Below are 26,871 nucleotides of genomic sequence, written 5' to 3'. Positions count from 1 at the left end.
ACCTAAAGATGACTTGTCTACGTGTGTTTTATAATCAGTTGTAGAGAATGTATCCTACAAAACCAGAGAGTTCAAAGTTTTAATATCCAAACTACTTGGAGATTTTATAGAAGAGAGTATTTACCTATTCCTATATTCCTCTCCTGGGGATGTAAAAGTTCATTTTCACTAATTCTGACACACTAGCTTTGTCACTGTCAGAATAACATCAGTTAACTTCTTGATCAGTAACTCAGACTTTGGATCTGAATCTAAATGACTTGTAAAAGTCTGGGGTTTGTTTTATGGCCTGTGTGTCCTGTCAGCCACTGCCCAAGCCAGTGCCAGAGACAAGGTTGTCTTTGTGCACTTCTCATTGTTATGCACCAGCAGGATTGTCATCAGAGGTCACATTAAAGTTCATTCAATCAAAGCTGGAGTCTGCCTCGGGTCACTTCTATCCCTTGGGATTTGTAGGGCGCTACCTGAAGTTATTTGCGTAATTTTATGTCACGTAAGTGCCTTGATACTTTGTAGCAATGATTTCAGAGGAGCAAATCTGTATCCAGTGTGTCTGTAGCCAATGATGATCCAATTATCTCTTCCCTTTCTGGCTTATTGCAGCCATTTGTATGCATCCTCTGGTATCTTTGAGTTCATTTTCACTTAGCTGGGATCTAATGTATATTATTATCTTTATGTTAGTGGTTATTATTAGGTTTTGTATTTCACCTCTCATGTGGTTTTGTGCTTGTTATCGTGGGAAGCTCTGCCTCTACTTCTAAGATAATCTCTAAAAGCATTTCCTTGTGCTGCAAGCATTGTTCAAGTCAGGATGAGATAAACCTCACCCAAGAAGGATCTGCTTTTCTTTACCAAGAAGAAAGGAATCCTAGGTAACTCCTATCCATATCTAAATTGGTTCATTTGGATGAATCCCAACTGGGTATTGATGTTATCTGTGTGTGTTGTCCTGGTTTTGGCTAGGATAGAATTAATTTTCTTCTTAGTAGCTGGTACAGTGCATTTAGTATAATGTTGATATGTGTGATATATAATGATGTTGCATAGATGTATAAATATGTTATATACAAATACAGGCATGTATGTGTGTGTCTGCATGTATACACGTAAATGTAGGTAGACTAAGCCCAAGCCAGTTTTGTTATTTCCATTCCAGAATCATTTGAAGATATTTTTATGAGGCTATTGTACCAAAATTATTGTACCAAGTCTTAATTTCTAATGTATGAATATGTTTTCTATGATGTAGACTCCAGGATATTCTGAAAAAGAGGCACCCAAGAGGTACTTTTTCAGTCCTGAGGAGAAACAAAAGGCAGGAAAACTCACAGCCATGAAGAATATTCAGATTAGGAATACATGAAGTCTGTATATTGATAATTATTCCTCTCAAAGCTGAATTTCAAAACTTAAGCTGATGTTTTGGTTTAAAACCGTAGATGCAAATGATGAGATGATAATCTAAATGTAATTTCTGAGCTATTCCTTTTTTGGTGATTTTAAAGAGATTGCGAATCACTCATTTATTGGAAGGGATTTTATCTCTTTTAAAATACTAGAAATAGAAATGTATATAATAATAATAATACACATTGCTTCAAAAACATAGTTTTATACATTTTTATAGGAATTATTAGAAAGGTAGGAGTCTGAGGTTACAACTTCATGGAAGGCAACATTCTGAGAAAATAAGTAAGAAAAGAAAATAATAAATAAAATTAATAAATAACACAAGCAGTAAAAAAAGTATTGTTTACCATTAGAGGATGAATTTTTAAATCAAAAGATAAAAAAGAATATTCAAGAATTCAGAAATGGTTTCAGCTTGATTTCAAGAAACTTTAAGCAGAAAAAATTCAGACAATGTTCTCTGAAATGACCAAGATGGAGAAAAAAGGAGGAGAAACAAGTAGTAGATTAACATCTTGAAGACTACAGACATGATTAGGTGGTAGCCCTTTTTCTCAAAAGAATGAAGTCCTTCCAGTGTTGTGCAACACACTGAAGAACTTCATCAAGATAGTCAGACTGTTGACAGTCATGACAACAGAAAAAATGAGAGATTTACATTACTTCAATTAGTTCATATGTAATTTGTAATTTTAAGACAGAACATACTAGAGATGAGGCTGACAAATCCCTCTTGTGTGGTTTAGTGATGAATTTAAAGTACTTGTTTGGAAAATTGCTGCTGTGTGTTCCAAATAGTGCAAGTGACTTGCATAGGTGGTGGAATTTAGAGTCATTAAACTCATCCTTTTGGGAGCTGGATTTCCCCCAGTTCTTCTTGTAGATAACAGAAGAAGGGAATTTAACTGCATCTTTTGATTGAAGTGTTTTGGTATGGTTGTCATAGTTTTAAAACACTTGGGAAAGATCTGGACTTCAAGATCTTGCCTACACTGAAAAGATTTATTTTTTTCCCAGTTGATTTCTGTGTGGTGCTCCATACCCAGAATTAAGAGGGGCTTTTCTTTTCTTCATTTTCTCTCTTTTTGAGCAAAGCTTACAAATTGCAGAGCTCCCAAAAACAAGGCAGTTCTGTTCACATACCCAGCTTAACCAAAAAGTCTCTTACCTGCTGCCAGACCTGTGCTTAACTCCTTCTTTACCCATTTTATGTGGAAATTCCTTTTAGAGCTGGCTGTTTGGCTCATATTCATTTAACAGCCACAAACACACTAAGTAGCCCACCAAAACTGCAATGAAATTTTAGCTAATTATTCAATTTCACATCAGGTTCATGCTCTACTTTATTATTTCATAGATTTTCAGCATCATATAAGAAATAGATCTTTCAAATTCACTTTAGCGTGGAACAGTATGATAGCATTTGTCAGGAAAGTTTCAGATTTCTACTTGAAATTAGCAAAGTTTTGGAATAATTCAAGGCTGATATCTTGTGAGGTTTTTTTTAAAGGTGCTTTTCCAAGGGCAATAAGTTGTTATTCTGTAACTTTAAATTGTGGATAATTTTGTATTGCTACTTAGACTTTAGGACTTGCAGATTTTTTGTAAATTTTAGAGATAATATGTGTTCATTCAGCTGTCTGAGATGATAAAGACTGGAATCCAAACTTCAGGCCATGAAGGAAATCTGTGACTTAGAATCCAGGGCTTTCCACATTTGTTCTGAGAACAATTCATTGGTGAACTGAGTGGGGGTCCTAGGGAAATGGGTGCAATTTCAGTTTGTCTTTAATTTCTAAGAGTGCTAAGGTACTAAACATGGAACTCTACATGATAAACATGCATGAAAACTCAAAGCCCCTCTTGTAAGTCACACTTTGAACATGTAAAATTATATTAATTAATGGATTGTGTTTGCAGAGTGTTCTTTTTGGTTCTTGATCTCCATCAACACTGTTGTTACCTTAGAGGTCCAAGATTTGGAAAGCTCTTAGGCCTTTTCAGGGCCCAGAGGCTCAGACAAATGCTTCTCCAGTCTCACTCTGACTTCTCTTTTGACTAGCCAGTGTTTTATCCTGGTTCTGTGTGTTTTATTTAATTGAATTCTGGTTTTACACACAGAAATGAGAACAAAAATATGTTTCCAATTGTGCCTAATTTATAAGGTTATAATTTTCCTCTTCAATTTCTCTTGAGTGAACACATAGTAGGACTTGATGGCATTTGAATGGTAGAAATAAAAATAGCTCTTCATTTTCATTGTGATTATTGCTATAACATGCAGAATTTCTGAACACTGATGATAACATTTTGATTTTGATTTTTGTTTTTAAAGGGCACTATGAGAAGGTGTATGATAACCAGCTTAGCTTGGCCTGCTCTTTCAATGACCCTGAGGACAAATGGTTAAGTAACTACTTCTATGAGCAAAGCTATAATACAGCTCAATTAGTTGAAATTGATGGTGGGAAGAGAAAGGCACAAGCATATGTAAACATGGGCCTCATCAAAGAGGAAGAAGGTAAGGCACTGACATCACAAAGCTGCTTTGGATGGCATCTCAAGCTGCACAAACTGGGCTGAATAAAAAGAGTGGGGGACATGTAGTTCTGTAATGTTTAATCCTGCTTCCAATTTACACTTAGATAAACATCCTGTATTTTTGTTCTTTTTAAAATGACCTTTTGGTTCTCTTGGCCGCAAATGACACCCTCTTTGTTTGTTCCTGACTGCCACATTGGTGTTTGCTTCAGACTTAGACCTCACCACCTGCTCCCTTTCTCCATGTACATCCTTAAACTGTGATCCTCTGAAATCAGAAGATATTAATAGAAGTAAATAGAATCATAGAACAGCCTGGGCTCTGAGGGACCTTGACAGATGATCTGATCCAACCTTTCATGGGAAAGGGAGCCTAAATGAGGTTATTTTAGCACCCTGTCAATTGCATCTTAAAAACCTCCAGTGATGGGGACTCTACCACATCCCTGGGGAGCCTTGTGCAATGAACAGTTGTTCTCACTGTGAACAATATTGCTTTCTTATATCAAGGTGAACCTTGTTTCTGTATTTAAGAGCAGATATTACCTTTCATGGCAGATGGATTTGTGTGGATAGCAGTCTGAGTATAAAAAAGGCATTTTCCTCTGTTTGCCTAAAATCCTTTCATGGTGTGAGAGGGCAAGCAACAAGTAAGCCTCAAGTAATTGAATAAAGCCTGTCTTCCAGTTCTAATTTCTAAGTGTACTGCATGCCTAACTATTGCTTAAAATATGTGATTTCTGTAGCCACTATGGTTTTGTTTCTGAATTTGACTGTGGGTTGAAACAATTCCAACTCTGAACTCGACTTGTGGCTGGTTTCTTGTATAAAGTGGCTTCTCTTTAAAAAAAAAAAAAAGGTTGAAAGAAATTGAAATATTTTGTGGAAATAGTCTAATTCCATTAAATGTCTGGTGAAATGGGTGTGTTTTGAAAGATGGCCCCATTTCCCAGCAAAAGCCTGGACATAAAACAAAAAGTCTGCAGCCCGTCTTGTTTTTTTTTTTTTATTGAAAGGGTGTTGTCCTATTTTTTCCTCTTGTTCTCTTACAACTGACATGTGGCACCTTTTTTTATATTTCCTTACATCTTTCTAGACTGATGGTCATTCACACTGTTTTCCTATGCACTGTTGTCTAATCTTTCTTGCCTGCAACACTCAGACCTGGATTCAGTTTTAAAATTTGAGCATGTACCAATAACCAGTAAAATGGAAGGATTACTTTTCTTACACATGGTACCATCCAGTTTCCCAGCTGATAAGATAGCAGTTGCTTAAAGCCCAGCCAGTCACAACCAAGTCATTTTCATTTTGAATGAAAAATGCTTAGCTCAGTTATCTGTCTCTTACTCAGTAGAATAAAATTACTGAAAAAATGCCAGATTTTAATATTTTCTTGCAACCTTTTTAGTCGGTCCTTTAGTTACTAACAAATATAATTTTAAGAAGGTGCAGACAAGCCAACATTCATATCTACTTGTAACTTCAAAGGCTCTTGCTGAGTGTGACTCATTGCTGTTAACCAAGCACTGCCTAAAAAAAAAAAATTAACGCTTTCTACTTTATGATGTCTTAAGCAAAAGTTGTTGAATACTTAAATATCTTGAGGCCCATTATAAAAGCACATAAGTAAAGTTGTGAAATAGCCTGAGATGATAAGAGAAGCAGAAATTTTATTTTCCTGCTGAAGAATATTAGAAACTTTTAGAAGAGAAGCTTCTTATTAACCTTATTTACGAGAAATAAAGCAAAGTGGATTTTCAGTGCCCAGGGTAAAATTCCACTGAATCTGTGGGCTCTGTCTGTTGAAAGTATTTTATTTCCAGAGAGAGAGAGGTAAAAAAAATAAAATAAAGAAGCTGAGAGAGTAAGCATAGGATTTGCTTTGAGGGACCACTGAGAAAAAAAGACAGCAGATGTATTCCATGCACTTTGTATTTTCAAGGGTGAAAAATTGATTCAAGGGCAAGTTCTGATTGGAGAAAAAGTATAAGAGGACATATTGGGTTTGCATTATATAGTATTCCATCAGTTTTAATGGTGTTATGAGTAAAATTTTAATTCTGCTTTTTCTTTTGTTCAGTTATTTATAATTTGATAATTAATTTGTGAAACAAATTAGTCAGATTCCCTCTTCTCTGGCGGTGTATCTACAGGAATAAATGTAAGCATCTGGTCCCAGTTATTTTCAGTTCTCTTATCCAATAGTATATTTTTCATTACTTGGGAAAGGAAGCTGTCTGTATATGCTTAGGACTGATTGCTTGGGAGTATAAAGTTAAACATGGACTTGTAAAGATTGCTGTTAGCCTTGGAAGAAAATCAATAAATTTGCTGGGTAATTTTTGTGTAATCAAATTTAAAGTTCTTTGACTTGCAGCCTGGTCCCTGTCCTAAAGGCTGGATATAACCTGATGTTCATTAATCTTCAAAGCTAAATACTTGAGGTGGTGGTGCTGTAGACTTCAGTCATGATATTTGGACACAGGCCATTAGTAGCTGCCAGTAAGGGAAGGAAAACAATAAGTGAGTAGCCTGCTACAGAAACAGATGGAATGTTCTACTTGGAACAAACATTATTTTAATGGCATTTCGTCACAGAATGATATTTTTAAACCTCTTTTCTAAAACACTCTGCCTGTAAAATAAGATGTGAAGTATTCACTGATTATTGTAGAAGTGTTCAGATTTTGATGCTGTTCAATTAGCTGTGCTACCCCCTCTCCCTGTTTGTCTTTCCTCAGAGGGCTGATAATATTACTTTTGTTACTCATTATCTTACTTTGTTTACTCATTTATTACTTATTTTTTCACACTTATCTTTAATGTGCTGATGTTACTTTACAGACACTGAAAATGCAATGACATAACACATTTTTCTCATGCTAAATCCAGAATTACTTGTTGACTAAGGAAGCAGAGGCTTTGTAATAGAATCTCTCAAGAAATGTGAGTTTAAAAAAAACTTTTCTTCCTGTGTTTTCAATGCATTTTCAGAAGAAATATCAGTCATTATAAGCATATCAGAGAGGAAGATTATAATCATAGTTTATTATAGATTATATTACTGTGCTTTCTGCTGAACTTAATTGTGAGCTTGAGGTTTATTTACACTGTTGTATCTTGCAGAAGAAACAGTTGGAGTCCTCTGAAAACCACAATGTCTAGTATTGTTTTGCACAGGTTTTTACGTCATTGCAATATTTGAGTGCTTTCTGCTTTGTACTAAATGCTTGCAACCTATCATGCACGAAGTGATATGCACCTTAAATATAGCATCCCAAAGTTTAAGCTAACTTATATCAATAAAAAGAGCAGTCTGGGGGAAAACAAGAAGTTTGTACTTGTGGGAGCTCTTTGCTTCAAATATGTTACAACAAAACCAGATAAATTTCTATATTATTCAAAAGGATAGCACAACCAGGCATCTGAACTTAGGGTACCTGTCAGTTGCAGTGCTTGGGAACATTTCTGGATACATTTAAATAACTGTTTGAGAAAGCATATAAGTATCACAGTAGAGTCCAATGAATAAAACTTTCACAATTAATTACAAATTTGTATCAGTGCCACTCCAGAACCATAGCAGGGTGGATCTACCCTGCTATGAGAGCTGTAAAATGTGTGGAAATGATGCCATTATTCTCAAGGCAGTGGTGACTTTGAATTAGTTATCAGATTTATATTCTGCTAGCACATAAGGATCAACAAAAGTGGAGGTAACACTTTATCTGAAGTCTTTACAGGCTGAAAAGATTAAAGCCAGGCAGAACTGGTGAGAGAAAGGGAGCAAGTGCAAAGCAATGTTGGGAATCTCAGAGCTGATTCCCACAACACACAGCTAATCCAGAAAGCCAGTTTTGTCCATGTGTGTGTTTTTTGGATTGCAAGCCTTACAAGACCTCAATAAAGAAGTCCTTTAGTCCTTTCTAAAATAGCTTAGACATTTCAAAAATCTGCCATATTCTGCAAATTAATGAAGGGTTTATAAGTGTTCAGTCCTAATCCAGCTCTGCCTTGATTATAAGCAATGTTAAGGTCTGATTTTGCTTTTCAAACAGAGCAATGTTATGTCAGAGTTGATCACTTTGCACCTACCCCAAAAATTTTAATTAATTGCACCTGATTTATTTGAAAAGGTGTAATTGTTTTATCTGCGAACATGGATAAAATATGGTCTATTTCATATGTTGGAATTTGATAGAAACTTTTCTGGTTGAAAGACCTACTGAATGGGAGGGACTTCTAAGTGTAATTAATTTGTTAGGAAAAAAAAAATCACAGGATTCTTGCAGATTTTAACAATCTTGATTGAAACTGAGGTCTAGGATTTTCCCTGTCACTTTGCCATTGTATTGAAATTGAAGTTTTTATTAAGGCATTGCAGAAATTGATGGAAAGGTTCTGATTGTGTTTAAGGGGCATTTCACAAAATGGCTGGATTGGAAGGAATCTCTGAACATCACCTAGTCCAATTGCCCTGCTAAAGCAGGTTGCACCTGAAACAAGTTGCACAGGATAGCTTTGAGTTATGATGCTTAACTATTAATTACTGGATATATTTGCTGAAAAACAACTTGAAGGTGGGTCATGGTATCTTTTGGTTTTGGAGCATAAAAGTCTAAACTGTTTATTTTCTTGTTCTTAGTCAAGAAATTCTTCTTAAGAATCCATTCTTACTAAGAAATTGTTGATTTTGTATTTTGAATTGTTTATGGCAAGTGCTTTTTAATTGAAAACTGTAATGTATAAATAATTGAGAGAAACTCAGCATAAATTCATGAGTATCTATGCAGAGGAAATATGCACGTTTAAGCAGAATTTCCCCAATTGGTTTGCCTTCAGGCAGAAATAATTTATATTCAGATATAAAAAAGAGAATGTTAATATTGCAAAATGAAGTACTAAAAAGGTTTAAAAAGGCAAAAGTTAAAATGGCTTGTGAAATTTCATATGCTTTTGTGTGTGCACAATTTGCAGCTTTATTTTAATTATATAAAAATATAGTTTCTTCTTAGGAGATTGCTAAGTATAGCCAGAATACAATTCACCTGTGGGATGGGTGGCCCACCTGCACTTTCTACATTAATAGTGCTTTATGTTGCTATCTGTGCTGCAAGTCTGCCAAGCCCACTTAAATAGCAAATCCTCCATAGTATAGTGTAGAAACATTCTGCTTTACAATCTGATTGCATAATTGCAAACAGCTGGTAAATAAAACAAACCAGGGGGACAGCATTTGTGAAGAGAGATTAATTTCTTCCTTGCTACCTGTGGAGTGCAGAGCTGTCACTGATAACAGAATTACTGCATTTGAACAATCCAGCCTGTCTATTTAACGGTGTTATGTTTCCCCCATAAGGCCTATGCCCAGTATCTGAGATTTCCATACCATTGTATCCAAGCCCAGGTTAGACACTGGAAGAAGGCAACCTAAAATGAATCCAATCTCTTCATTCAAGAACAAAGGCAACTCAAATTATCAGCTAAAAGATAGGTTTTTCTATCCTTTTGTCTGTGTTAGAGATTGTGTTCTGTAAGCAGCTTGTTTTGGTACCCAGTTACCTTTGTGATTTTTGATAAAACATGAAGCTCATTATCTTTCTCCTTTTTATAATGACATTTGTCATTGTGTAGATTAAAAAGAGGAAAAGTATTCAAAGATACATATTCCTATGTAATTTTTTTTTATAGGAAGCTTGTGTGCTAGTTAAAACATGACAGTGGCCTTAAGGAGAGTCATAGTTCTAGATATTTAGAGATTATCTATCCTTTCGGACAGGAACCACAGATTTGTTCTACACTTGTACAGTACCCTTTCCTCTCTGCTTTTACAGCACTTGTACTGGGTGAGGTTTGGTGTGTGCTGTGATAAACTAAAGCTGGATGAGAACGTGCTGCTCCCTTGCCAAGCAGAATGCTGCCGTCTCAACATGTACAGCAAGTTCTGCCTCCCTTTCTGTCTGTCTGGAGTTTGGATCAATGTCTATCCTCAAGATATTAATTTTCTAAAAAAGTGGTGGGAACTTACTGTCCTATTGACTTCTTACCAAATTTGGTTGAAACTCACTCCAAAAGTAGTTGAAGAACAAGATGATCATATAGATTTGCTCCCTATGAAGACAACACTAAAAGTGTCTCTTTGTACTGTTCATTGTCTGGAGAGAACATAAATATTTATATAACAGACCAAATCCAGTAGTAATATCATTATAAACCAAATACCATTGGTTTATCATGATATTCCCCCCTCTTCGCCCCAGGTTGCATTTCCCAAATGATAAACTTCTCAGATTTATACCTAGTTGTGATTATTTTGTTTCCAAACAGCTTATTCAGGAAAAGGCATGTAGGCATAGTTTAGACCTAGAAACATATTCACTTGTTTCCAAATCCTTTGTCTTTAACTACATAAACATGTTCCTTTATTTTAAGTTATAAAGAGTCTCCACATCAGGCAACTTTAAAGACAGAAAGAAGCCTCCCGTTAGTGGGACATGAAATTCTGCATTCCCCATTTGACCATTTAGGGTACTTCCAGTTACTGATTTTCACCATATCAACTAATTCTCCTTTGTTATTCTTCATTTACTCCATCTCACAAAGTGGTTATATTGTTTTCTGATTGCTTAAGAATTGAATATATAAGTTGGCTGGGAAAAACTTAATTGTAGAGCATAATTTAAAGAAATTATGCAGCAAATTGCTAGGAGTTACTCTTTGGATATTCTGCTTTTCTCTGTCAGTCGGAAGCAGCCATAAATCCTTCTAGATTCTTGGCAGGACAGATTGAACAGGTTTATTAAATAATTGAGCTCATCCTCCTGCAAGTGCGCAAAGTAGTTCCCCAGCAAATGGCATCTTATTATTACAGGGCTGTTACTGGTATTAAACTAACAAGTACTGTCTTGAATTGATGTTATAGAGATTAGGAATATTTTCAGCTCAAATTAGCAGTCTTAAAGTCTGAAAAAAGCTTCTGAACATGCAACATGAAGGAAAAAGGGGCCTGTTAAGTTCATAAAAATATTCTTCATAAAATTATTTTTTATTCTTATTTTAAAAGGTTTTGGTTGGTAATGAAAGTATTTTGAATAAGAGAACTCAGGAAGAATTCTGTAGTGATCCTACCTCTGAAAAGAAATCTGTGAAAATGTAATATTTTCTACATGATTTTACTTCTCTTGATTTAAATCAAGGTTTATTATTAAGCACAGGGAAGTAACAATATTCTTTACACTAAGAAAAAGTAATTTTCCTTAATCCTTTCATGGTCACTCCCACTTTCCTGACCTAACTCTTCAAATGAAGAATCTTTTAGTCCTGCTATACACCTGGGAACCAGTCTGTATTCTTGCTTTCTGAAAAGCTCTTCAAAAAATATTCACAGCAGTGCACAGGTGCTGATTCTAAACTCTGTCATTTGCATTGTCATTAAAAGTTTTGACATATGAAAAGACAGATCCTAAATTAGTTTCCATTCCTATGTGTTCAGTGATTGTAAAGTTCATTTTCAAGTCATAAAACTACTGTAAAAAAGCTATGGCTGTTTACTTGAACTATGAAAGATGTATCAGGAATATTTTAGAATGTTGCACTCAGGTGAAGTGTTTGTATAGGTATTTCTATACGAATCATATTCTAAATGTTTTTGGTATCCAATATTGCTCTGTTTGCTTTATGTGCATGTTCATAAGACTGTGACATTTAATGAAGAGATCTTTTTAAAGTATTGATAGCCATGAGTAAATTATACTGTGTTTGATCTGTGTTAAAGATTCAAAGTCCAAGATATTTGAATAGAACTTAGAATAAAAATGTAATTAGGTTACATCCCTAAAGTCTGATATATCTTTAAACAAGACTGCAAATGAAACTTTATTAAAACTTCAAATGAATTATTTCTTTGCTTTTTTAAATTCTTCTTCCCTCTCTTCTCTTTCATGTCTATTACTGACATTGCTGCTTGTATTTTACCTGTCTTTTCCAGGGTATTTTAATTATTTACTGCTTAATGACTAGTACCGAGATGAAGCTGCCCTCTCACTGGGTTTTTTTTCTTTGCTTCAAAGCTTTGAGAGGTCTTGGAATACTGTAGCTGGACCAGTAGTTGTCACCACAAACTTTCCTGGAGGCAGTGTTTCCTTTCAGTAATTGATAAAGGAGTCTGTTTCCAGAGGTGCCTTTCCAGTGTCACTGAGAGCTGCCAGGGTTGCGTGTCCTCAGCCATTACCAATAATCTGGAGAAGCCATAGGTAAAGCAAACACAAAGCTATTAATAAAAATATATCTTGCTCTTCAGAGAATCCTTCAGGTTGGCTGGGATCTTAGCCGATCATTAATCCAGCTGCACTTCTGAAGTAAATCATCTGCACCACAGAACAGCTCCAGTGCTGTAGCGTTGCATCTGATAATAAATTTATTATTGGAAGCTATGGAAGGTAATGGGAACTGGGTGGAATCTGAATAAAATGTAAACACTGCCCAAAAAAAAGTATTTAAACTAAGGCAAGCATTTGACACAACTTAGCAAAAAAATAATACAGTGAAACGAATCTGCTTCAGTGTCACTTTCTCTATTTAAAAGATAATGATCATATTAATCTTTGAGGTTGAATACTAATATAACTTGTTTTTATTATTTCTGTTGAACTTAATAAACTCCTAAACACTGAAAAGCGGAATTGCAAAGTATGTCCCATTCATCCCTGAGTTTTCTGCTCCCTTTCCTTTCTGCATTTAGATATCCACCCATAGACAGTGAAATACTTGTGAAACCTGAAATGGGAGCCTCCCACTGAATGTGGGCCTGCTCCTATCCAGAGCCTGGAGTCTTAGAAGGTGAGCTTCCTGAATGCATTTTACATCTTGGGTAGCCTTTGCATATTGAAAGCACTTTGATGCTCTGCCAGCGTCAAAGAAGGCTTGAATAATACTGTAGAGCAGGAATTCCATTCTCTCTAAAATGGGTGTGTGATCCTTCAGCTAATGTTCAACTTTGTTTGAAATGTTGTCCTCCAGATTAAAATGGATATATATGAAAATGTGTTTCTTTATATATAATAAAAAAATATCAGAAGGCAGGATGTGACAAATACTGCTTTCATAAAATATGTTAACCTAAAAAGATAAAGGAATTTAATTGAAAACCAGAATTTTGCATGTTTGTTCATTTGAATATGAATGTAAGACAGACAAGTTAGTGGAATTTTCATTTGGGACTCGTTTAGTTGTCTTTTCCCCTTGCTGGTCCACTGTGCACCATTCCCAAAGCAGTCATTTCAGCTGCCTGTGGGAAAACCCTCCTGTTTGGAGGTCAGGAGTGCTGGCAGCAGAAGGGGAAGGGATTAGAGAGGAGCCAGAAAAGCCAGCATTATCCCTATCTTGTGAGGTGTCTCTGGGAGAACCCTTTAAGTAAGCCCTTTTTAGAACAGGTTTGATATCCCAGTGTGCTGGTGGTGTGATACAGAATCTGTGAACTGTCCTGCTGCGGGTTCTACAGTCTGCACTGCCCTCTAGGTTTGTGTAGGTGTGGTTTGAGTGCTTGAGCTTTGAGGCAAGTAATATAGGTCCTCAGAGGACAAGACTACATACATATGCTCTAATGCTCACTGGATTACTACAGTTATGATTTTCTTTTCAGACAACACACATTTGTTTAAGTAATGTAAACAGAAATAATGTATCATCCTCTAAGGTGCAGTACCTAAGACCAGTCTGGCAGTCCTTCACCCAGAGAAGGGAAGATAAAATCCTGCACTGCACTACATTCAGTCCACCAATGCTACATTGGTGTAGCTTTCTGTGAAGCTCAACTTTCCATTTCTCTCTTTCTCTCTCCTTTGTGTCCTCAAGTGCTCTACTTCTCAGGCATGGCTTCAGCTGGCCTTAGGCAACTTGGACTCTGTGTGAGATCTACAGGTCTATTGTCAGACTGGAGGAATGGTCAGAATACCCCATGATGAGCCAGCGTGTTCATTGCAATATTCTTATGAACAGCCTTTTTGAAAATGAACGAAATTTTGCAAAAGCTCATGTGGAATCTTTCTGAAAAAATAAAGAAAAAAAATCAGCTTCTCTAAAGTAAATTCATATGAAGTTTTACCCATTATCTTAAAAATACTCACTTTGATTGTTGGCTGATGATTGGTTCTGTTTGAAAAGGATGTTGGAGAGTTATGAAACCACAAAATTTTGTCTTACAGGTCATTTCACCTCAGGAGTCCAAGGTGGTTCAACTGAATGAGAGATGTTTGCTGAATGAGAGCCTTGTTTTATGTTTCTTGTGAACCCACCTCTGTTAAACACTTTTGTAACAGTCTCTGTGGCAGACTTAAGTATTTCAGCATGAGTAGTGCTGTCATAATTGAACAGAGAATCTGTGCTTAATACAAGTAGTTCAAGCAGTTAGACTGAAATGTAAACATTTATCTTTTGAAAGATAATAGCATTTTTGGTTTTCATTACCACTAACTGATGCTTCAACCAGATTTTGTGTTCTCATTGTGTAGTAAAATAAATGATGGCAAAAGATGCTCTAGATTAAAATATACTACAATATATTTAAAGTTTATTTTACCTTTAAGTTGTTTTAATCTACAGCAGAACATTTTCTGAAGCCCTCAACAACTGTTTGCAATTTAGAATTAAATGTGGTTCCTGCTTCTAGTGGTGCTGCTGGGGCAGGTTACCTAACAGACCTGTCACTTTTCTTGTGCAGTTGTTTCTGTGGCATTATTTTCATTGGCAAATATACGAGCTGATAGAAAAGGAAATCATTAGGTGCTCTCAGTATTGCTGAGGCATGGAGCTAGAGCAGGTCAGTCACTGCATTTTGCAGATTGTGACATTTTAAATTACCTATACACTACTGGAAGCAATCTGTGGACCTAATTAACATCTCACCTAATTAAAGTCAGGAATGTATGTAGAGAATTCTAGATAGTTTTGCACTGCCTTTATTTGCTAAATACCACATTATTCAAATTTGAGTCTCTAATTTCAGTATTGAAAACTTCAGGTTTGTGTGCTGTTTTCTTAAGTGGGAGTAACTTTTTTTTTTTGCTCCTTCAAGTAATCAATGCACTGCTGAATGAGTTCATTTTAATGCACTCAATCATGCCTCTAATGTTTGTAGCTTACGGGCGCAAGCATCAGTAATGCAGGAATGTTATATGGCTTTAGTTTGGGCCATTTCATAAAATATTCATGGAATCAAAAATGTGCATCAAAATAGCGGCTGGGAGAATTACATTTATGTGCCTGCTTTTATGGCAGCTTCACATTTAAACCCATTTGTGTTAATATCTAGTCAATCTTTCTACTTAAAAAAAGGGAAAATAGTAGTCTCCATATATACCCCTTTTGGTTTGGTATCCTTTGATATAAGAAATCTGTATTTCTGGATTGGTTTTTAAGAAGGAGAATTATAAACAAACTTTTAGGTGATCTAAAAAAATTTTCTATATTGACAAAATTGCATTGAATTATTTTGCTTGAATGAATAGATTTAATTTTTTAATTTGAAGCAATTCAGTGAAAACCGTAGCACAAATCTGTCACAATTTCTTATATTCATATATAATTATTTAAAACTGATTTCCTACTCTCACAATTATATTGTGACAATGTTAGCCTCCCATATTTAAGATTAAGCTGTTGCTGATGGGATTTTTTTTTGTTATGCCCTGACATATTAAACCATAAAAAATTGTTAAAGTGTAAAATTTTGGTAGTGGTAGTACATATGTTGTAAGAGTTATCATTCTGGTTTTTGATTCCTTTTATAAGAAGAGAAGAGAGACATCAGAGATTCTCCAAGTCCATTTGGTATCCACTGAGATAAATTCTGCACAACAGTGTGAAAATAAATATGCAATTGCTATTAATGTTGCAACAGAAAAAAGCTTTACTGCTTTGTGTAACATTCTGAAAATAGATTTTTCAAGCATGGATTTCCTAGAAACACCTTCTTGATTTTCTTTTTGAATTCCTAGACCTATAAAAATACATTTCTGCAAGTTGTTTCAAGTGATTTTCGTACTCCATTGTTTTATCTTCTCATTTTGCCTTTTTTGGTCTTTGCTTTTTTTAGTTCATAATAAAAGTAATTTAAAACTCTGCCTTTTCACTGCCTAAGTGAGATAAAAATGCTCTTATTCTCAGAAATGTTCTGCAATTGGCTAATTGCTTTCTTTTAATGTATTTCAAGATTTTCAGATGGCGTTCTATGTATGTCTGCAGCCAAGACTTGCAGCAGTTCGGTGTTTAAAAATTAGAATGCACTGGCCTGATCAGTTCCAGCTGAACTGACTCATGACAGGGAGTAAACTCACCAGCCCCCAGAAAATATTATTTACCCACAACATTTGAGTTTCACAGAAACATTATGGATTAAATAAATAATCTGATGTGTCATTTGCCAGTGGCAACAAAGGATTTCAGTTTATTTTCATGGAAGAATAGATTCCAAAGTCATAGATGTTTTACCTTCCATGAATTTGAGAAGTCTCCAAATTGCTCTTTTTATTTGAAGGGGTCTTCAGTAAGCAAATTCCCAGCCATGTAAGGGCTTTCATGTCAAGAATTCCATCTCTTCCTTGTTTAGGAAACAAACAGGTATTTTGGCTTTTTGTGCATCACTTTCTTTTTAGCATTTCTGTGAACAGATTGGTTTACATTTTACTGTGTAATCTTTCTTGGTAATTCAGTGAAGCCAAATCTATCTATAGATCCATTTGAATATTACCCAAAAAATCACATTACTTTATCATTTTGAAGCTTGACGTAGACGGATTGTTTCCAAAGAGTTATCACTGAGATCTGGCATAAGGAGTGTTGGGTCACAGCTCTTAGGGTTAGGTCAGGTCCTGAGAGCTATGGGGGGTATGGAATGTATGGATTCCATTTCTAGTCCAATAGAAACTTTCTCAGGGGGATACTGCAAGAAGGGAGCTTGGGTAAGAATTGCCTGATAATTCTAACAACCTGAACAACAGTCCTTAAGATTTCAAGTTTTATTTACCTAATCAATGTGTCCTGTTAAGTGATCATTTTACAGTGTCAGGAGAAACTCAGATGCTGTTCAGCTTCATGGTGATACCACTCGTTTGTTTGCTGCTTCCCATTCTTACAGAAAGCTCTTGAGTAACACATGAATCAAATTCTAGTAAAGAATCCATTACACGTGTAGTTTATCCCAATGACTCAAATGTATTATAATACCCTTTCAAAAGAACAATCTATTTATTAATCTGCCTTTAGCAACTTGGATAGCTGGAATTCTGTTGACTTCAGTGTTGACTGTGCCCTGAGAAGTTAGCTGAACTGGATAGACAAAAACTCAGATTGGAAGTCTCTTGAGAATGGACAAGGGTTTTCATATGGCTTTAGCAAATCTACATGTCTATTTTCTGTTACATCTACTGTCAGGGAGTCTGTTAACAGTTTGTACTGGTTCTGATAATTTCCTTTTACCTTTCTATTTGTGCAGTCTGATGTCAAGCGTGTGATCTTTTGGAAAGAATGTGTAGAATTTTTCCTGTTTTCCCAGTGTTTTCGGCCATGTCTCTCTCCAATACCTGTCCCTGGGTAGAATGCAACTGAATAAAGCCTGCTGACTCCCCTTCCACCTGGCACTGCATTCTTCAGCACCTGTTGTCTCCTCTGGGATTCTTATATGAATTTTAGGCTGTAGAGCCATAAAATTATTTGTCTATGATACTCATTTAATTCATTGTGTCTTTGAAAGAGGAGTTTCTTGTGCTTGTCAGTTTTAGTTGTACTCGTTTTAATCATCAGAGAAACTTAATATGAAAATAAATTTAATTCTAATAAAGATGAGTTATGTTTTCTATTGCAAAGTTGAAAGCATGGTTATAAAGGGGTAACATATGCAAAAGACAAAGCTAAATTGAGTTAATAAGAGAAATCTGTCATAGCTGTTCTGCTGCCTCTAGGTTGGCTGGAGGCCTGGGGAGATAACCTCATTTTCTCAAGGAATGCTTAAAGAAGATACATCCCCAAGCTTTTCTCCTTTCCTTTCCTATGACTGGGAAACAACTTTTCTCCTTCCTGGTTCTTTTTGCAGTTTGAATTCAGCACTGTAAAAAAGACTGCAAAACAGCAATAGTTCCTTGAGATACAAATCTCAGAAGAGGTGCACACTACAAACATATTAATGAACCTATTTTATGTTTTTTTCAGCTGTTAATAGAAATACAGTTGATATATTGATGATCTATGGGACAAGATTGCTCCATCACACACACGCTTATGAAGGCAGGGTCACATTCACAGTTGTCCCTGCTGCAGAAGAGTCTTTGCTAAACAAGATATTGTGACTAGAATGCTTTCTTTAAAATTACTTTTACTGTAAATAGTCTTATCTTACCTGCTTCCCAGCAATACCCATTATGTATGAGAAAAAGCTTTTCTGTTCTTTCCAAGAGCTTTGAATTTTCATTGTCCAGTAGGTATGGAAATCTCCTAGATTGATTTTTATACACAGAGGTAAATCCAGCTGAAGGTAGAGGAAAAACTACTTGAATGTGAAAATGAATTGAATTCTATCTTCAAACTTTCCTTTGCCTTAAAAGTGTTTGAGTAACTTACACTTGAAGACCTTGGAGTATATTACTTCAGGCTCAATTATTAATCTATCAATGGTTAATGCTCTTGCAGTAAATCTACTAGATAAACTCACCAGAGTTGGCCTTGCAATAACTGCTGAATAAATTACTTTGCATGATAATTCCTTTTTTCATTGATTAATTTGTTTGAATGAAGGTTTTTAGTTTTCTCCACAGTTCTGATACCTTTATTCCCCACACTTCAAATCTTTCATCACAGGTTTTCATTATAGAAAAAGAAATTTCGGGAATGGTTTCAGTTGTGATTATTTATGCATAGATGCAATTTTAATGTATGAGAACCACAAAGGCTTTATGAATCTAGAATAAATTTATTTTCTAGAAGATCCTGACTTTGCATCCATGGAATCACACCCCTTCAAAATTGGGAATTTACAAAGGAAAGCTAATCAAAAATGTGCTAAATTTAAATTAGAGCATTACTGGGTACTGTGAAATTTGATTGTATTTTCCAGTGATCTGTAGGTTATGTATTGAAGAGTCTTGAAAAATCTTGGAATATTTGGCTGCAACTTACTTATAATGATAAAATTATTGTAGACAACAAACTTTAACAATTTCTGATGATTGCACTGATTTTAATTGTGTATGATGTTTTTCAGGTCATGTCATGAAAGCTGCTGAGCATTTTGAAACCTTTTATGAGCTAACAGAGGGCACATCATGGAAGGATGAGACAGGTCGCACTTACACTTCACTGGCATGTCAGCATCTCTGGAGAATTTATACATTGCTAGCAGACAAAATGCTGGAAAATGAACAACACCAAGAGGCCATCAAAATGCTAATAAAAGCTTTAAAGATGGCCAAAGAAGGTAGGTGGAAAACAGTGCTTTCCCATTCCTTCATTCAATGTGCAGGCCATGGTTTTCCCAAGAGTAAAGTAGAAATTGTGAAGGGTTTGAGTGGTTTATTATTTCCTATGAAACTCAAAGACAAATGCTATCAATACTCTTGCAGATCTCACTGAAGCAGAAATGCGTTCTTGCTGATGACAAAGAAACTTTTAGGTTTTTCAAAGCTTTATCTCCAAAAAAAACCTGACTACCTTGTGGAAACAATAATGTAAAACTGTGAACCCATAATCAGAAAGTGAAGTCACTGATGGAAGCTGAGGTCACTGATTTTGATTGACTAGTCACTGTTGATTTGGTAGTTTTTGACTGACACTATGTGCTGGAAAAGTTACCTTTTCACTCTACATAGTTACTTTATAGTTGGAAAAAACAACTGTTTATCATAAGCAAACAAAAATTTCTACCTTAATATACATAAGTACTTTTAAACCTAAAGTAAAAAAATTACAGAATCGCAGAACAACAGAGGTAGAAAGAGAAACCTCTGGAAATCGTATGGTTGTCCTGAGCAGGCTGCTTAGGGCTACATCCAGTCTGGTTTTAGTATTTCCACAAGTAGAGCCTCCATAACCACTCTGGAAAGATTTACCACTGTTCAAACACCCCCTCAATGAAGAAGGTTTTTGTTTAAATACATATTAATTCAATATGTATCAGCAGATCCATTAGGTTTTTTTAATTTAATAATGTTTGCCAAATATTTAATCTGTAGCCCAGTCTTTGACTAGTAGTTGGAATAGATAAACTGTCAAAAATGGCAAAAAATTAAAATACTTTCCAAATCTGAAAATAAGTTCTGCAACAAATAACATTGTGGCTGTATAGGCCAGAATACAAGCTTGTAGTGTTTTCTACAGCTATTGTCTATAATATATGCTTAAATTACAGCTACAGTTATACTCCTCGTAATATTAGGTATAGTAACTACAAGGACTGCTATGAAATTGCATATGAATGTCTTCTTAATGCTAGTGAAAGCTGCTGGATATTAAGTGGTTGTCAAAATAGATCTTACATCTTTCCAAAATTCATTTTGACCAGGCAGGTGTTCTGGTTCCTTTTTTTCAAATTTCAAATCAATCACCTTCACAGTTTCCTGAGGCATGTAGCATTATGCACAATATATGAGCTGTTGTTCACTTTAAATTTAAGTTTTAGGAACTTCTTTCTGAGGAGTTATCCAGACCTCATTCCAGAGCCATGCTGGCTACTGAATGTTATCTGTAATCCTTCTGGGCCATCATTTGTGTTTATGCACTTTAGGAATTAGGACTAGGTATTACCTGCTACAGATTGTCAAATCCTCTTAAGCAAGGAAGAAAGTTCTTTATGTCCCTAGTAACTTTTAACTTACTATTCTTCTGTGAAACTGTATTTCTGTATCCTTTGTCTTATTATGCCTTTTAAGGTACATTGAGTATTGGAAAAGACCATCAGGTTTTTGAGTTATAGGCTTTTAATAATTGTAAGTAACATATTAAGTGCTATAGATAAAGCGCTGCTATGGCCTCAGCAATTATTATCATTGAGAGAGTTTCAGAACTAGGTGTAGAATTCTATGTGTTTGGACAGCAAAAGTCCTCAACTGTAAGCAGACGATCTCCCTTTTCATTGTAACTGTATTTATTTATGCATTTTACAAAATACATTGATATGCACTAATTCTTCAGGTTGATTTTTTACTATTTATTGTGTTGGAGCAGATGGATATTGAGCAACAGAAAAATTGAGGTTTTGGCTATTTTTAATAGAATTTCATCTGCAGGGGTTTTTTATGGCTACTCATGTTCTTGAGGGAAATTTTTGAATATAGTGTGATACTTTAGGAAGTACATAATTAGTTTATATTTATTTTGGTATCAAATAGATGATTTTCTCATGAAGGAGCTATGCAAAAGACCCAGCAAGCAGTGTTCCTTAGACTGGTATCAGTGAAATAAAACCTGGCATGGAAAGGTGGGATGCACCTTAGCAACAGCCTCTCCAGAATTTTCTATAAGTACTACTTGCAAGTATAAGTTATCCATTTTTTTTTAGCTATTTTACCCTACAGTAACTAGTAAAACAGACAGGAAAATAAGGAAGATGAAAATGGTCAACTGGTGGTTCTCCCTTGGTGTTTCACCAAGATTCACATTAGCAAAATGTGTGGGTTGAGATACATTCTGTGTTTATATATATGAAGGTTTATTACCTATTTGTACCCACTTTTATTTTATATTGACTATATATAGAGGGACTAGTATAATCTTCTAATGTGAAGACATTAGGACCATGATTAAACAAATTATGACAGAGAACTTACACATGTTAATTTGATTGTACTTTATTACTGGAAGATATTTTCTCTGATTTTGCTAAACTTCCTTGGTGAACTCCATAGCCTTTTTTTTAAAATCACTACTGTATGTTTTCAGAAAGAGATACGTCGTGGGGGTAAGGAAAGGGAAAATTTACTACAGTATTTTAACATCTGTATCTTGTTTAAGAACCTGCAAGAGCTGCCTATACCAATGTCATTTTGTTCAGATCATGCTGGTAACTCTACCTTTTACCCTTCCTTTAGGAGGTGATATAAAGATGCATGGAGAAGCAGCCTATTGCTTAAGTCTAGCATATCATTTTTCTGGAGAACATGAGACAGCATTAGCAGTAAGTTTATTCTTTGCTTTAGCTTTCTCAATATCTTCTTCTGCCTCCTCAGTTTGTTTTGCATTTGCAGAGTGGAAAAAACTTGGAGAGACTTGGCTCATGGACCTTTCATAACTTTATCTAGTTCTGTAGGCAGGGATCCATGTGGTTCAAGCATTTGTGGTTCCGGTAAATTCCAGAACTGATTGAGTCCAGGTTTTCATGCTTGGATCTGTAGAAATAATATAAATTAACAGTTCAGGTTATATGTGACTAGCCTTCCTTTTCCTGTATATATGTGAATATCAAACAGTCTCTATTTGGTTAGGTTTTTAAAACACCAGTTTTGCAAATTAGTTTGGTACAATGTATTTGGGAGAAACAATGAAAAATATATCAGTTCACACACTTAGATTGTTAGAACATTAGTAATTTAGAAGAAATATGAATTGCTTTTGAAAAGCTGTAATGCTGATGCAATTCCTGCTGGGGATACTTGAGTTCAAACTCCTCTTCTGATGTTTCCTAGAATCTTAATAATTCTAAGACCATGAGAGCTCTGCATGTGGAATTCTAGTCTAGAAGGAGAGTTTCCTTGCTTCTTCATAGGACAGTGTGAGAGATAGAAAGATAAGCAGCAACTTGATTCTTTTGTGCCAGTCATGAGTCACAGTCCTCCATGATGCTCCTAGAAATGTTCTGTGGAAAATAAATTTGAATATTTTGTTCATGATTATTGCAATTAATCACGTGGAAAATTTCTCTTTCTGTTTGTTCTTGTAACTGCAGAATGATTCGGTATTCTATTAATGAATTTGTTTTATAGAGGTCATTCATTGTGGGTATTTGTTGAGATGGTTTTTGTTTTGTTTGTTTTTCTCAGAAGCAGACCAGTATAAGTCCCAGAATGAATTCAGCATGTGTATCAACATTACTTGCTTGGCTCTTGCAATGTAGGACGTGTTCTAGATTTCTATCTGATTTCATTTTTGTTATGATTTTTTGAGAAGTTATTGACCACCTTTATTATTCTTCAATGCTGAAAGTCCTATCTTCTGCATAAATCAATTGAATGCTGGAAAGGGGGAGCCTGTTCTCGGTGAATTGCAGTTAAACCTGTAGCTGAATGTAAAAATATTTCAAAACTAAAAAGCTCAAATAATTTTATAAAATTGTATCTAATAGTTGCAACAGCGACAAGAATATGATATTTGATCTTTTACAAGAAGGAAGTGGGATAGGTTAGACAAGAATTTTTTGTACTTCAGTTTAATTCCAATTGTTCTTTGCCTGACAAGTATGCTGGCATTCTTACCTGAGCAACTTTTCTCAGACTCTCAGAAACTTAATTTAACTTTTCATGTAACATACTGTGTGAATTCTGAAGAGCAGCAAGATAAACAGATGTGCTGAATTAAGAAGCCTGCATCTTAATCTCTCCAGAATATAGAAAGGATCAAACAACCCTTGAAAATGTCAAAAATATTAGTTGTCCTGGCATTGTTTCCTCAGAATCAATTTTGACTACATTTTGTAGCTATTCCCTTCCCTTAATTGCTCCCCCACGTCTCTTGTCAAAAAGTTACAGCAATCATTTGGAAGTTGCATTTCTTTTTGTTGCATGCAGATATTTTTTTACAGAAACTTCTGAAACCCTGAATTTTTTAATGTACTCATTTTAAATATGTAACCAATAGGTAGCACCTAATGTTTTCAGTCCTACAAAAACACCTGACAGTTAAGGAAAGCAATGTGCAAGGGCAGAAAGGTCTCTGTATTACAAAAACAAGTTATCCATTATGTTAAAAGTATAAAATGTTATTTTAACAGTAATGGAAATACCAATACTTTTCAGTGGTAACAATACAGTGGCATTTTCTAATATATTGGCGTTGTCAGTAATATTACATGAAAAACTTTTAAAGTACTTTTGTTCAAAAAATACACTGTATTCTCTGGGATGAAGAAAAAGGGGTACAGTTTTAGCTCCTTTTGTCCTTTGCAGTGATCAATATAGGCAGCAGTAAAATATCCGTGGTTGATAGTACTGTGGAGCAGAAGTTGTCTTCACTCTCCAGTTGGAAATCATTGCCTAAAATTTCCCCTTCTGTTCTCAGTTTAATGGTCTCTGTATCCAAGGGGAGCTCAGATGCTTACAGAGATGAAATCATTGCCTCCTGCTCCCAGGGGCCCACTGGTTATCATTACACATAACATGCAGACAATACTGCTAGGAGCCAGTTTGCCTCATGGTAATATGTAGTTCATCACCAGCTTCTGTAGCATGCTAAAGAGGTCTTGCCACACAGCTTGGGACTATTCGGATGTAGACTCAGGGGTCTCAGCAGTTATTTCCCTGCTTTGCATCAGTTTTCATCTTCTTTATCCCTTTGTGCCGTGGTCCACCTCAGGCAGTCTCCTTCTAGGGGAATCTGAAAGGAGCAGCTGTTACAGGCACCATTTCCTCCAATTGTTGCCACTTGGTTCTTTTTGCTCTTTAGCCTCCCTCCCCCAACATGCACACACAGGATCATGCATATGAACTTGTTTCTCTCTCATTCATGTCTTCTAGCAGGGCAGAGAAGCATATGTTCAAAATGGTCATTATCTGATGCAGTAATTAAAGACTGAAATGATTAAGCTGCTGCCTATTCTATAAAAAAATGTAGTCACTTTGTATCAAATGGGCTGGTTTTGTTAGAGAAGGCTTTTTATTTGCTAGGGACTTGGTGTTTAACATTATTTGATTTGGTGTATAATTTTTATAAATAAGTTTAATTTGATTTGATATATATGATTGATTTCAGTGGAGCTACTCATATGTAAAAATATAAGTGTGTGCACATTTAAAAGCCTGAGAACTAATTACTTTCAATAACAGTGGGGTATGTTCATAATATTTTTCATATCATCTGGTTTCTGATTTTATAATCAAGCCTAATGGTTTTACAACAAAATATTAATAGTTCACATTATATAGATTTCATCTTAAACATTATAGATTTTGTCATGGAGAGTTCTCCATCTGGGCTAATTTTAAAGTAAAAGTTACTGTTTATTTGTTTTTTCCTCAGACTCATTATAGAAGCAGAATATTAAGTGAAATATTTCTGTGTCATTAGAAATCCTGCATAAAGTATTATAATTTAATGCTTGATGTGAGATTTTTGTTTTTTTCTTAGACTGGGCTTTCAAGAATTCTTCAAATTGTAGGGTATCATGGATTTTTTCTCTTTTAATTAGAGTTGCATCCCAAATCATTAGGAAAAATCCAGTCCTCGTTCCTCAGCCAAGTGTTAGGGTTTTTTCTAAGTGTTCCTTTATTTTGGATATTGAATCCAGTGCTTCAAATATGTTACATGTTTAAATAATAGAGGCAATGTTCATGAGTCCTGAGACTCATGCCAAGCTAAATGTGGTAATTTATGACATAATGCTGTCTGCATGAATTGTCAGAATTACTATACACAAGCCACAGGCATAAAATTATCAAGAAAATTTATGAACTTGAAAAGACATCTTCACATTCAAAATGACCCTGTTACAGCAATCAGAGGTGATTAATGGCCATAAACTTAATTTCTGAAAAAGTCTGTGTCAAAACAACTGGGAATTTTGTCTCCTCTCATGCAGCTGGGGAGAATATGAGTGGGGTGCAGATAATCTGAATTTGGTATCTACATTCTATTTTATCTGATTATATCTCATTATATGGATTATGCCCATATGGATGGATGGATGGATGGATGGATAGATTTGGTAAATCAAGGAGGATCTTAGCGAGTAAAAGAACTCCAAAAGCTGGAGTGAATGTTATTCTCTTTTCTCTGAAATATTGAGTAAGGCTGTTAAGAAAAATGAGCATGTGAGGTTAGAGGGCTGAACTTCAAGTCAGTGGTGTCTGATTAGACCACTGCGTTTGGGTTTAAGCTTTCATTATTGTTAACCCAAAAAAAAACCCCTCTCAAATGAGGACTCACAATACACATCCAAAGATACTCTTCAATGGAAATTATTTCAAACTTCCTTCTTTTAACTCAGACATACTGTCCTTTATTCTTTTAACTCAGACATACTGTCCAGTTTCACTGAAGTGACTTTTAAACTGTTTTAAAAACTCTGTTAATATAGGAATTTTGTGGTTTTCATATCTGAGGAATAAAACTCCAAAACTTTGAGCCTTCTTAGAAGGAAGGCACTTCTGATTGATCTTGACTCTGGCAATAGATTATATACAGAGAAATGAGTGCTCAGTTTTGAAACTGGGTAAATTTCATGTTCCTGAAGGGTCCCACTGCTGCTAGACACTGGTGAAGATAATACAAACAAAATTAAGTAAGAGGGTTAATATTGGGAGGGAACTTTGTCCTGACAAAATATACCGACTCAAATGCTGAGGGAATTAAAAAATTAAAAATTATTTGTGTTGACAATACTAAAGAAGACCTAGAACTTCAGGAAAGAGATGAATGTCTGATCATTCAGCTAATTTTTTTGTTGTTAACTTAGCACTTAATTCTTAAAGTGAAGGACAGTTCTAGCTTTTTATTTGGACATGAAAGTTAACAGTCTCTTAGTGAAGGAAGGAGTTCTTTTGTGGGTTTAAGGTAAACAAGATTTTTCCTATCTTAACCAGTTTCTTGAAAACCTGAGGGGAAAAGGGTTCTGATTATGAGAAGCAGCAATGCTACTTTCCTTCAGTACTTTTCTGTACACCACACAGTTTTGCACCTTGGTGTTATGGTGTCCACTCTGCTTGCCTTGAAATGTGGTGTCAT

At 35.3% G+C, this 26,871-nt stretch overlaps 1 protein-coding gene across 1 annotated transcript in view; it reads left to right on the top strand.

Annotated features, from left to right (window-relative positions):
• Positions 1-26,871, top strand: part of TTC29 (tetratricopeptide repeat domain 29) — a gene marked incomplete at its 5' end in the record, with an annotated part of 111,034 nt that overhangs the window by 21,815 nt on the left and 62,348 nt on the right. The window contains 3 exons of the mRNA XM_084204973.1: positions 3,749-3,934; positions 19,208-19,420; positions 22,029-22,114. Coding sequence (XP_084061099.1) covers positions 3,749-3,934; positions 19,208-19,420; positions 22,029-22,114 — 485 coding nt within the window. The remainder of the gene's footprint in view (positions 1-3,748; positions 3,935-19,207; positions 19,421-22,028; positions 22,115-26,871) is intronic.

This window comes from Fringilla coelebs, assembly GCF_963513975.1.
Source record: "Fringilla coelebs genome assembly, chromosome: 4".
Lineage (NCBI taxonomy): Eukaryota > Metazoa > Chordata > Aves > Passeriformes > Fringillidae > Fringilla > Fringilla coelebs.
The sequence above is the reverse complement of the archived record's forward strand: the minus strand, read 5'-3'. Positions and strand labels throughout refer to the sequence as shown.